Genomic DNA, 12,470 nt, shown 5'->3' with positions numbered 1-12,470 from the left:
CCAGCTTGTGGCTACCACAACCCATCTGGGCCCTTTGTCTGCTTGACCCATTCATCCTATATAAAGTTCATGAAAATAATTTACACCCAACTAACCTCCCAGGCCAGGGTCCAGTGGGGCTGTGAACTGGGAATGCTATTCTACATTCCAGGACGCCAGTCCCAGAGCCCTTGAGAGTATTAGCGGGCGAGGGCTGTTCCACGGGTGCCAGCTGTTCAGGGTGGTTGGAGTCAAGCGGGCCCATGCCATGTTAGATGCTTAAGAACTGTGCAGAACTATCGGGGCATGCCTCTACCACCTAGCTTCAGACACCTGGGAGCTGCCCTCAGGAGCCGGGGTTGCACTAAAGTGGTCTGGTCACTCACGTGTTGCAGAAAACTCGGTACGAGACATACGTGCAGCTGCTGGTGTCCCGCCTACGCTCTCCTCTGGGGGACCTGGCCCTGTGGGAAGACCAGCTTGGGAGGGAAGCCGAAGGCACTCCAGAGCCGAAGCCCAGCCTGAAGAAGTCCCACTCAAGCCCATCCCTGCACCAGGATGAAGCCCCCACCACAGCCAAGGTGAAACGCAACATCTCTGAGCGCAGAACCTACCGGAAGATCATCCCCAAGAGAAACCGAAATCAGCTGTGAAGCCATCGCGGCCTCACAGACACTGACCCCTCCCTGCTCTTGGGTAGATCTGAGATGAAACCGTACATTTCCAGGACCGTGGTGAGGGACGAGGCATCGTCCCTTCTGAGACGAAGGATGGGGCTCATTTCCCCGCATCCTCCATTCTCTGGCTCTCTAGAACTTTCTCAATCCTGCCGTACTTGCTCACCGTCCACAATGGCAGCTCCTCTGTCACCCTATCCCTGACCGTTCTTGGTTCCACTTGCAGAATTTGTCCCGTATAGGCTCCATCCCCTAAAACAGAGCAGTTTCATTTCCCGGGCACATGTGAGCCTGGTTTCCAGGAGATAGCTTGAGGCGGTCTAGCCAGGACAGCCACATCACTGGGAACAGTTTTGTTTTTTGGAATAAGGTGACCTAGCAGGGGAGGGTCCCAGGAGAATAGGGTGGGGCATCTTGGGAATTCCTAGCCAGCATCTTGTGACCTAAGAAGCAGCGATATCCCAGCACTGCCCACTAGAGGGCAGCCTTCGAGTAGAGGCCATGGCAGGTTAAAGGCTCAGGGTGCCTGTGGGGCTTCGAGCTTCGAGCATCTAACATGGCACGGGCCCGCTTTATCCTCCAATCAGCTATTGCCTCCAGGGCAGATGTGAAGGCTGCATGCCCAATTGTGAATCAGCAGAGCAGAGCTTGTGGTCTGTACCAGGCCACTCAGTAGGAGCAAGGGTGGAGGCCTCTAGAGCTCTGTGGAGAACTCTCGGAACAAGGAGTCTGTTTCCTGAGTGCAGTGAGGGTGACTCTTCAAGTGTAGACCACTGTGGAGGGTGAGGGGCTGGGGGGTGGTGACAGTCCCCCCTTGGGAGTCTGCCTGGTGGTAGAGGTGGAGATTGGAGACCTGGGTTCTCAGCCTTCCACAGCCCCACCCCACCCTCGATGCCCCTCAAGGCTGCATTCCCGAGGCTGCCAGGACCTCTTTCTCATTCCCAGGGCAGCTCCCAGGAATTTGCTGCCTTGCCTTGGGAAATCCCCTTGTACTTGGTTTTGGCTCCTTCCCAGGTGTGCCTGTTCTCCATAGGAGGTTCTGGAGACTCGGGACACAGGGCCATGCCTGTGGGGGAGGAGACTGGGCTCAGGGAGCCGCCACCATTGTCTCTGTTTGACCATGCGTGCAAAGAGGTTTCTGGCCAACGGGGGCCTCTGCTGCCCACCCTCCGACCGACACGTCGCCTCTCCTGCCTTCCTGCTGGGCCACACATCCTCCCTTCCCATAATGCTTGTAATAACTCTAAGGGCTTGGAGCTCCACAAAGTGGAGCTGGTCCTTAGGGCCATGGCAGGGGAGTCTCTGGCCCATGCACCCAATGGGTGTGCAATAAATAGAGCCTACCAAAGGAGCATGTGTGTAAGTGTGTAAGAAAAGGGGGACTAGGGTAGCCAGGACTACTTACAGTGCGGCAGCCTGCATCTTCCTCTGACCCTGTGTGATGTTAGTGTATGTATGGAGAATGCTCTGTGTGTTCACGTGCGTACCCCAGTCACACAGTTAGAAACCTATTGGAGCTGAGAAACATTTTTTCATCCACCCCCTTTTCATTCTACAGATGCTATGGGACACTCTACATGGTCAGAGCCAGGGGATTTGAAATGAACAAAATGCCCCTGACCTCATGGATTGGCAGTTTCACCCACTGTTTCCCAGCTGTCGGTATTAAGATACACTTTATCTTTCCGGAGAAGCATCTGTGCCTACTCCTGCCTCACAACCAGAGACTCACTAGACCCGCCGGGTGAACGTGCACACACACACACACACACACACACACACACACACACACACACGTCTAAAAGGTCTTAGGCAACTCTGAGATCTAGCAGAGGTTAACAGCCACACCAGAGTGCAACTGTCTCGTTGTACTGAGGAGAAAACTTAGCGTAGGTAGATAGGACATGGCCGAGAACTGAGGCTTACAAGCTAAGTGGGTGTGAGGGAGTTCTTTGACCCCGTTAAACACTCATCCTGATTTCTAATACCAGAATAAAAAGTAAAGGTTTGTCCACATCATATGATACGCCTCAGCACGCTTTTGCTCATGTAGAACATCCATTTCATTTGATGCCTTTGGAGCTGGGAGTCTGTGGCTGCCTGGCTTCACCGGGTTGATGATGCCTGGCAGTCCGTCCTCAGCATGTCAACCTGGAGAGTGAGCAGAGCTGGAGGTGTGGTTATTATTGGGCTGCAACTCTAGCATGTGGCCACTAGAGGGCAGGCACGCACCGCCGAGTCGTTGGGCAGGTCAGGGGTTAAGGAGCCTGCTTATTAAGAAGGAAGTTAGCTTTGGTACATCAAACTAGCCAGAATGTCCTGGAAGGGTCATGTTGGACTGCAGCCTTTCTTCCATCTAAGGGAGCTCCGTCCCTGGGGTCCTGGGACGGCTGTATAACCCAGAGTGATGCCTGGTGGAATCTCTTCCTGGTTCTTGGGTCTCTGCTCTGATAATCCCAGCACTTCGGAAGCTGATATAGGATTACCATGAGTTTCAGGCCAGCTACATAGTAAGTTTCTGGGCTACATAGTAAGTTCCAGGCTAGCCTGGGCTTCGTTTTTCTCAAACAAAACAAAGATGAGATAAATGAGTAGGCCAATGGGGACCAAACTATGGTCCTACTTTTGCAACTTTTATGTATGTCTAAATTATTTCAAAATTAAAAAAAAATGTAAAAGAAAAAGGTAACATACAAAAACAATAGCCTACAGTCTTGAAAACTGCCTGCCTTCCCAATCCACCATAGGCCAATCTTCCTAATGGCCTGTCTACACTGCTCCCTGACAACACCTTTGCCCCCAGCAGCTCTGGCTGCCAGTGTGCCTTGCCATCTTACTGGCTCACCCACTTACCCTCCCTCCTCTTCTCAGAAGAAAGGAAGGCTCATAAATGCTGTGACTACAAGGCCAGCATGGACTTTTCTCCCTCAGTAGGCCCACTTAGCCCATTGTCTTGCCTGGCAAGGACAAAAAGGACACCAAACGCCTTCCTTGGACTCTGTTGCTTCCTGTAGCTGACACTGGGTTTCCTCCTGCCTGTGAAGAACTCCCAAGATGGCTGGGCCTTACCAGCTGCTTCTTCCTTGCCTGGTTCCCATTTCTACCTAGCTGTCATCCGTCCGTCCTCCCTCCCTCCCTCCCTCCCTCCCTCCCTCCCTCCCTTCCATCCTTCCCTAACTCCAGCCCTCTCTGAAATACCCACAAAGACTGTTGATGGCCTTCAATCATCAAGTACATTGTCTTCTCATCCAAACTCACACCAAGCAACCTTTGACCCAGTAGGCCACATGATCATGTGGCTTACACTGGTGTCCTACAGTCAGACTGCCTCAGATTGAATCCCAACTGCACGTGTTTTCTTTCGCTTTTTTTGTTTTGGTTTGTTTTGGTTTTTGGTTTTTTAAGCTGTGTGGCCTTGGGGGAGTTACTCTGCCTCTTACATTTCTGTTTGCTTCTCCACAAAACGGATAATAGCACCACTTACCTCACAGAGGACAGAGTGAAATTATGCACGTAAACACCTCAGACAATGCCTGGAAGGAAAGCCTGCCAGGTTAACTATTAGCACGAAGCCTCCGTGAGTCACACTAGGAATCCTAACCTGCCTTCTCTGGGTTTTATCCCTGTCTTCCAACAGCCGTCCTGTTTGGAGCTGGGCCTCTGCACTTGACTCTTCCTCTACTCAAGAGGTTCCATGTAATGAATTTTGGATCCAGTGTCACGTTTGGAACACAGATGAAGTGTCTCTCTTATTCCTCTGGGGTTCCAGATCCTGACCTAGAAGATGGGAATATGTCGGGGTACCAGGAGGGTCCTCAGATCTCCCATAGGTGTGACTCCAACAGAGGAGACTTATCTCCATTCTGGAGGATTCCATCTCAGACCCCTGAGTCTGTCCGAGCTCGCGGCCTTGGGTTCATACTTGAGTCACTCGCCTAAACCAATTCCATCTTTCTTAGGAGACGGTATGGGTGAGGCCAAAATCATCTGAAAGACAAGGACTGGTACCAGAGGCTGAGAATCTCTGAGCTCTGAAAGGACAAATTAGGAGAAATGCATGATGGGACAAAGCCAGCTAGAACCAACATGGCGCTCCCTCCATGAGATTTCCCCGACAGTCACTCTGAAATAAAATTACTCCCTTTCCTTATCTTTCCCCCTTCTTGTTCTCATCCATGCCCCCTACCCTGCTCTTACCTCTCTGCTCCAAGAGGAATGCAGCCTTCCAAAGCTAGGTAGGGCCTTGCTCCTGGGTCTGAATTCTAGGGTCCTTTCTCAATGCTTCCACTGTCCTTAAACTCAGTGCTCTCCACGGTGCCTGCACCCTCAGAGGTCCTCGTTGGCTGACTTGGGACTTTGAGAAGAACTTCAGGGAGGAGTCTCTAAAGGGAACCTTTAGCCCAGATTTTTCATCTGAATTTCAGACCTGGAGTTCTGTCTCTAAGACATGCCTACTCGGTAGATCTGGAAGTGCGGAGTACTATATAGATGTCACTTATTACACCCGTAATTTGACTTAGGATCTGACTCCACATACTAGGGAGAGAGTTCTTCCCTGCTTTGAAAGACAATAACTTGGGGGCACAAAACATATTTTAGCCAGTGATTCTTTGCCTCACTGATCTCTTAGTTTTCGTCCTTCAGGGACATAGCACAGGACTGGGCAGAGGAGAGATTCCTTGGTCATTAAAGTCTACAGGATGTGTGTCCCAGCCCCTCTTCCTCCTAGACCCAATCACCACCCTCACCTTAGGTTGGGTCTAGCCCGGAACTAGTATCTCCCTTGAGACCCTGACCCTGTCTGTCTCCTCCACCTGTGCTCCAACACTGAACTATGTCCCAGTGGTGATGGACAGAAGCAAGGGCATCGAGAACCTCTTTGTTCAAGATGTTCTGAATCTCTGTGCTCCCGCTGGGCAGAGCCTGGGATCAGCCACCCTGCCTGTCCCTGGTGGATGCTGCCCCAGGCAGTCCTGTGGGGAACTGGGACTTAGTTTTCTTTTATTGGGGTGGGGTGCGCAAAGGAAATCATTCCCTTCAGAGCCCCAAGTGCTATAACAAACAGTGCTTCTCCTGAACACGGAATGAGAGCCAACTATGCGACTCCACACCTGCAGTCTAAATCGGCTCTGCTACCACTCAGAACCCCCTTTCCAGCCGCGGCATTATTTTCTGTGATCTCAAAGCTTTTTTTTTTATACATATCTAACTAATGTATCACATGCATTTCCTATGAGCTGTCCCAAATCCTCCCAGGAACAAGGTAGGGAATACATTAATACTTAAAATAAAATAAACAAGCTGTGTGTGTGTGTGTGTGTGTGTGTGTGTGTCACTTTGGAAATTCCTTAAAGTCAGAGACCATGTCTGTTTATACAGCACCTGGCACAGTGTCAAATTAAGGCTTAACAAATGAATTTAGATGAAAAGAGGGAAGAGCTGCATAGACGCTGAGTCTCAGGCCTCCAAACTCCCTCTCTGTTGGAGGCCGCTTCTACACATTCTCATTCTGACCGACCGTCCAGGTCTGGCCTGTCGACCCCACCTGCGCCCGTACGTGCCATAGCCCACCTGATCCCTGCACACGCTGAACTCACAAACACTGCTTTTCAGGCAAGGCCACACTGACACCTAGCTCGGAGCGTCCGCCTCAGACAACCCTCCTAGACTCTCCCACACTGAACAGGCCCAGCCAGCTGGCTCAACCCTGGGCAGCCACACATTTCCTAGGAAAAGCCACCGGCAGAGGTGTGAGGTGTTTGAGGTTCCTGTCCCTACTCATGCCTTGGCCCTGAGGGGGCCTCCAGCCAGGCGGGGACCTGGCAGAGGGAGGGAGAGGATAAGCTGTCTTCAAAACTCCAGATGCAGCAGTTAAAAAGAGGACAGAGGCAATGATCCTTCAAATTGCCACATCTGTATAATCTGCCTTTTATTTTCTGCTTCATGAAGTTTTATTTCCTATTATTTATTCACCTCCCCGCCCTCCCCTCCCCTGCCTCTACTCCTCCTTAGCAGGCGACATGCTCAGATGGGTCCTAAGCCTTGGCCTGGGTCTGGCCACCCCCACCCCACTTAGCCCCTCCTGTCTGGCTGCTGAGGGAAGGCACCTGCTCCCCCTCCTCTAACTCCTTTGCTCGCTCACCCAGGGCATCTGGGGGCTGCAACTCTCCAAATCTCTGTGTTCCAGGCTTTAAGTAACCTTCCTCCATCCTCCAAGTAGAGCCCTGATAAAATGCATGTGGGGGGGGGGGCAGAGGTAGGGCATGTGTTCAAGGCCTTGCCACTGTCCCAGGAGTCCCGAAACCCACCGTGTTGTCTCCAGCTCCATGCTCTCCTGACCACACACACACCTTCTCTCCCTTCCTGAGCTGACCGTCTCCCACTCCCCACGCCCCCACCCCACTCTCTCTGTATTCTCTCCAGTTATGCAGGCCTGTGGTCAGGGACAATGTACCAGTAAAGACATTCAGGAAGGGACATCCTGGGTTGTGTTTTGTTTGCAGCCTGTGACTGCCCACCTCCCCTTTCCCTTCCCAGGTACAAAAACAAAGAAGCAAGTCAGAGAGGTGCAAGGCCCAAGTGCCAGAGCTTCCAGGGAGCCAGAGCCCAGGCAAGACCAAAGGGATGGCTCAAATGACCAGGTGGGCGTTTAGGAAAGGACGGTGACTTTTGTTTTTCTGGGACTGAGAATTGAGAAAGTCCTGCGGGATGGACAAGCATTCTTCCACTACAGCAACACCCTTAGCCTGACATTGGACAATGAGGGTCTTGCTTGCCTGGTGAGCCACTGATCCCTCTTTGGGTCATAGGCAGAGGAGAGCTTGCAGGCAGTGCTCCTGGGGACCAACTACAGAGACGGCCAGCCTTGCCAGAGGCCTGGGAGCAGCCGGAGAGATTTTTAGCTACTCTGTTTTCTATATGTGTTCTCTCTTGTGACTTTCATTACTTTCTTGTCTGGCTCCATGGACATGCAAAAATCTCATTTCTAAACATTTAGATTTTTCTTCCTTTTGGGATGTATGTATGATAATTCCTATTTGGCTTATCTTGGTTTTTGTTTTCTCATGTGTTTGCCAAAGGGAATGTCTCCATAGCAGGTGGTTCATGGAAGACTCCTGAATGAATGGATTGATGAATAACAGGAGTGGGAAGTAGAATCCTCATGTCCCTACTTGCAATGACCATGTCAAGTCAGTGTCCTCTGGCTTCTGCCCCATCCCAAGGTCCTTCAGAAGTCTGGTTATAATTACACAAATTGAGCCAGAGGCCAAGTCTGGGTAGGTGGAGCACCAGAAGGCACCTCAAACAAAGTTTACATTCCAAATATGGACAGCTAGATATGTTGCCACACATGTAATCAGGAGGTAGAGGCAGGAAGATCATGAGTTCAAGGTCATCCTAAGTTACATAACAAGTTCAAAGTCAGAGACCTTCCCTGTCTTAAAAAGAAAAAAAAAAAAAAACAAAGCAAAATAGACAAAAAAAAAACCAACAACCAAAAACCACAAACAACAACAAAGCATCCAGAAATGGAAATATGCTGTTTACTTGATAGATGGAATTTAGAAGAGGCTTCTTATCCAAGAAGGCCCAGTGAGACACTTCAAAAATTTGACAGCAATAACATCAAAGGTTCAAGGACAACATCATTCTGATGGAAAGTCACAAGGTTCACAGTTATGAACTGGCAACACCCTTTGGCCAGGGGACTAACAGACACCCAGGTATAACACACAGGACAGATCCTGTCCCCTCACAGCCAGAGGGGAAACAGGTGTCTTTTCTGATCAAGCTCATTTTATGGACAGTTTCTTCCTGTCCACAGCAAGTCTTCTGGGTTCCCTCGTCTCTCCAGGGGCACAAGTGTCAGGAGAGCTAACACTGCCCACAGCTGGGAGTCTCAGTTCTGAGCCCCCCAGAAAGACTCTCCAGTGCGGACTGAAAGGGATGAGTTCAAGTCACCTTGGTGGTGGAAAGATAGCCTGGTCTGGAATGTGAGCTTCCCGTCTGTGCTCCTCGTGAGGCCTGAGATCGCCAGTGGCGGTTTCTAGCCAGTATCTTGGCCTCTACTGAAAAAGTAACTAGAAGACAAACCAAAAATGCTGTATCTCTATATAAACAACTTTCTCATTTAAGAAGAGTCCCTGGAGTTTCAGCACCAGGTAGGGGTGTGTGTGTGCGCGCGCGTGTGTGTGTGTGTGTGTGTGTGTGTGTGTGTGTGTCCCCTGAAACTGGGGGTAAGGTGTATTAGCTGAGGAGAGGATTTGGGGAGATTGTGAAAAGGGCAGGGCTGTGGGAAGAGCACTCTTGGTGGGGTGGGGGGAGGGGGAGCTGGGGGGTGTCAGGGTCCCTGGTCTGGGCGGGGAGAGCCATGGCTGGGGCGGGTGCCATGCTTGTGGGAAGATGTTCTAGTTGCGGGTAGGGTAGGAGGGCAGTGCCTTAACTGAGGAAGAGCGGCCTGGCTCTGGGGAGAGGTCCATGGGAGAGAAACACTGTGGAAGAGAATGAGGGAGCAGGGGGTCTCGGCGAGGGGAGCAGGAGGGAAGGGAGGTGTGATGAGGGGGAGGGGGTTGGCTTCATGCTGTTACTAGTTTGATTTATCCCTAATGAGTTCTCAGCACATGGCTGCTCCCGGCTCACTCCAGGGGCCAGCACGGCCTCCTGTGGGCTGAGCCCGCCCCGACTTTGCAGCAACAGCGGCTGCTCGCTCAGAAAAGAGCCAATTTCCACGCTGCACAGTCCGCTTCACTCAGGGGAAATCACATTTCCCTGGGAGAGCGGCAGGCAGTGCTTTACTCCCCAGCCTGGCCCACTGCCACGGGGCACAGATGTGGAGGAGCCAGCGCTCCTCCTCCACTGGACCTCCCCCTGCACCCCAAATCTCCCGAAGCTGCTTCATGGCCCGGTGGCTCAAGAGAAGGGGGAGGTTTGCCCCAGGGGAGGGTGCCCAGAGGAAAGGGAGACCTGCGCTGCCTGCCTCCTCCAGGGAAAGCCAGGTGCTTGGACTCTTTATGGGGAGCGGAATGCAACAGAGAGATTAATGGGCGGTGCCTGTACCCAGAACCCCAGAGACAGGGACCTGCCATGCAGGTAGGACCCATCCCAAGGTCTGTGTCACAGAGGGCCCCAGAGAGCCAAAGCAATGAGAAGAAGGAGAGGGTGGAGAAGGGCTCCTGGGGTTTTCTGAGCCCAATGCAGGACCTCCAAGATCTTCTCAAGCAGAATCCACATCCCTAAAGATGTCATTCCTTCACAAACAGGAAAGGAATGACTGCTTGGAATTCAGTAGAAGAGGGACAAGAGGGAAGGAGGTGGAGAGAGAGAGAGAGACAGAGACAGAGACAGAGACAGAGACAGAGAGACATAGAGACAGAGAGAGAGACAGAGAGACAGAGACAGAGAGAGAAGGCAGGGAGCCCTAGGGGGAGGGAAGGGCCTTTCCCCAGAACCACAGAGATGCCCTGGCTAGGCTCCATGTCAGAAGGTAATTAGGAGGAGCAATGTGCTCCCCCACAGAGGGGATGCTTTCTGATTCTAAAGGCCTAAGAGTAACTGCCAGTAGGCAGCTGAGAGAACCTGAGGCCAAGGGCAGAAGGGAATCAAAGACCAGCCTGGCACAGCCATGCCTCGGCACATCCAGTGTGTTCTGCTAACTCCTGGGCCTTCTCTCCAGAGCCACTGCCAAGTAGCTCTGACTGACCCAGTAACCTCTGTACCTCCCGGAGAAGAGAAGGCTGGTGAGGTGTCTCAGAAGCATGGCCATGCCCAGACTCCTACGGCCTTAAAAAAAGTGACTATTAAGGGGTTCGGTCATGGTCTCAGTCTCGGGTCTTCTCTGGGCCAGCTGATGACCTTGTTAAAGCAGCTCCTAGTCTCAGTTTCCCCAAGTGCAAAACGGGACCAGAGCTCAGAATTAGATACATTAGAGAGTGTGTTTTGGATACAGAACAGATGAAAACAGACCTTTGGGGTGGGGAACGGGGGGGGGGAGTACCAAAGTTCTAAGGCTCAAGGAGAGACAGACGTGTTGTCCCGGCCCCCATCTGAGTGGCTGGTGGTGAGGCACGAGGTCTTCAGTGTCCTCTTCCTGTGCCCACCCCTAAGGAAATTAAGTCAAAGGATAATTACATTGATTTACACTGTAGGGGAGAGCTCACAGTACCTGCAGCGCTGACCACGCCCACTTAGGTATGTGGGAGAAGCCAGGGAAGAAAGGCGAGGAAGATGGGGAGGAGCTGTCTCTCTCTTGGATTCCGGTCAAGGTTTGGAGAGCAGAGTGCTGAGCTCATGAGCTCAGTTCTCCGCTTCTCATGTAAGTGACCTCTCTCTCTCTCTCTCTCTCTCTCTCTCTCTCTCTCTCTCTCTCTCTCTCTCTCTCTCTCTCTCTCTCTCTGTCTCTCTCTAATAAAGTATCTTTTGACCACCCCCCTTCTCGGTATCATCAGCGGGTGTCGCTTACCATCTACATTACGCAAGGGAAAGACACATTTGGAGAAAATAAGACATCTGAAGGATGGGGTAGATGGGGATGGGGGAACCTTGGTGAGTCTAGGCTGTCACTCTCTCCAGGTCTTTACTCGGGATCTGTGGACTGTGGTCAAGGAGCACGATTCCTTGAGCTTCAGATGGAGTATGTGCCTGGCACACAGAAGGCAGAAACTACATTTCCTAGTAACAACTGTGGCAAGAACGCTGGGGAAGGCGGGGAAGGCAGGCAAAGGGGGGTTTACAGACAACCTAGGGAAGGTGGGGAGAGGGGGCTTGCAGACAGTCTAAGGGCAGTGGGGAAAAGGAGGGGTTACAGACAGCCCTAGGCCTGGAGGGGCAAGTCCCAGCTTCTCTTCCCCAGCCACCTTCCTGACTCGGAGCTCGGGGACACAGACCAGAGAGTCTACGGCAGCCCTGCCTGTGTACCTGGGGCCCATTCTTCTGCAGCAAGAAACACATTCATCCCTGGTTTTACTGTCTTGGGCTTGCTGTAAGCTCCTCCCCAGGCCCCCACCCTGCTGGCAGGTCCTGGGAAGCAGGGAGGATTGGGAGTGGGGGAAATGATGGACAAGAAGTGCTGATTTGAAGCTAAGGTGGCTTTCAGGGACAGTGAAAAAATGACTGTCCCAGCTAAGGTGGAGGAAGAGAGTGAGTAAGGTGCTCTGTGCTTTGGTAGTCTTCCAGGCGAACACCCCATCCCGAGTCCTCCCGCTATTACAGGCTAGCCCTCCATAGCCCACAGAAACCAGCACCCCAGCTCCCCCTGAAGAGTGGACTAGACCTCTCAACTCGCCTCACCCACAGATCTATCCCTCACCCCAGCCCCGGTAGCCACTGCACATCCTTTCTTCTTCATATCCTCATACGCCGCAACCAGACTTCTCCCAGAGCCACCCCAGCACTGAAGGACTGTCAATCGTCCCTCACCCAGTCTATAAATGAGTGCTTTCTGACCCCAAAGGGGACTCTGGTTTGTCTCTGGATAGACTATCCAAATAGGTCCTGGAGACCACTATCTGAATAGGACTCTAGTTTGTCTCTGGATAGACTATCCGAATAGGTCCTGGAGACCACTATCTGAATAGGACTCTAGTTTGTCTCTGGATAGACTACCTGAATAGGTCCTGGAGACCACTATCTGAATAGGACTCTGGTTTGTCTCTGGGTAGACTACCTGAATAGGTCCTGGAGACCATTATCTGAATAGGACTCTGGTTTGTCTCTGGGTAGACTACCTGAATAGGTCCTGGAGACCATTATCTGAATAGGACTCTGGTTTGTCTCTGGGTAGACTACCTGAATAGGTCCTGGAGAGGACTTGCCGAT

General features: G+C 51.9%; 1 protein-coding gene across 7 annotated transcripts in view; it reads left to right on the top strand.

The window, feature by feature from the left end:
- Window positions 1–2,007, top strand: part of Psd4 (pleckstrin and Sec7 domain containing 4) — a 37,962-nt gene extending 35,955 nt beyond the window's left edge. For all 7 annotated transcript variants that reach the window (XM_040745292.1, XM_040745286.1, XM_040745287.1 and 4 more), the window contains one exon: window positions 375–2,007. In XM_040745292.1, the coding sequence (XP_040601226.1) occupies window positions 375–632 (258 nt within the window). In that variant the 3' untranslated portion in view covers window positions 633–2,007. The remainder of the gene's footprint in view (window positions 1–374) is intronic.
- Window positions 2,008–12,470: the final 10,463 nt, after the last annotated feature.

Source organism: Mesocricetus auratus, unplaced genomic scaffold (assembly GCF_017639785.1).
Source record: "Mesocricetus auratus isolate SY011 unplaced genomic scaffold, BCM_Maur_2.0 Super-Scaffold_100004, whole genome shotgun sequence".
Classification (NCBI taxonomy): Eukaryota; Metazoa; Chordata; class Mammalia; order Rodentia; family Cricetidae; genus Mesocricetus; species Mesocricetus auratus.
Note: the sequence above shows the minus strand (reverse complement) of the source record. Positions and strands in the feature narration are given on the sequence as shown.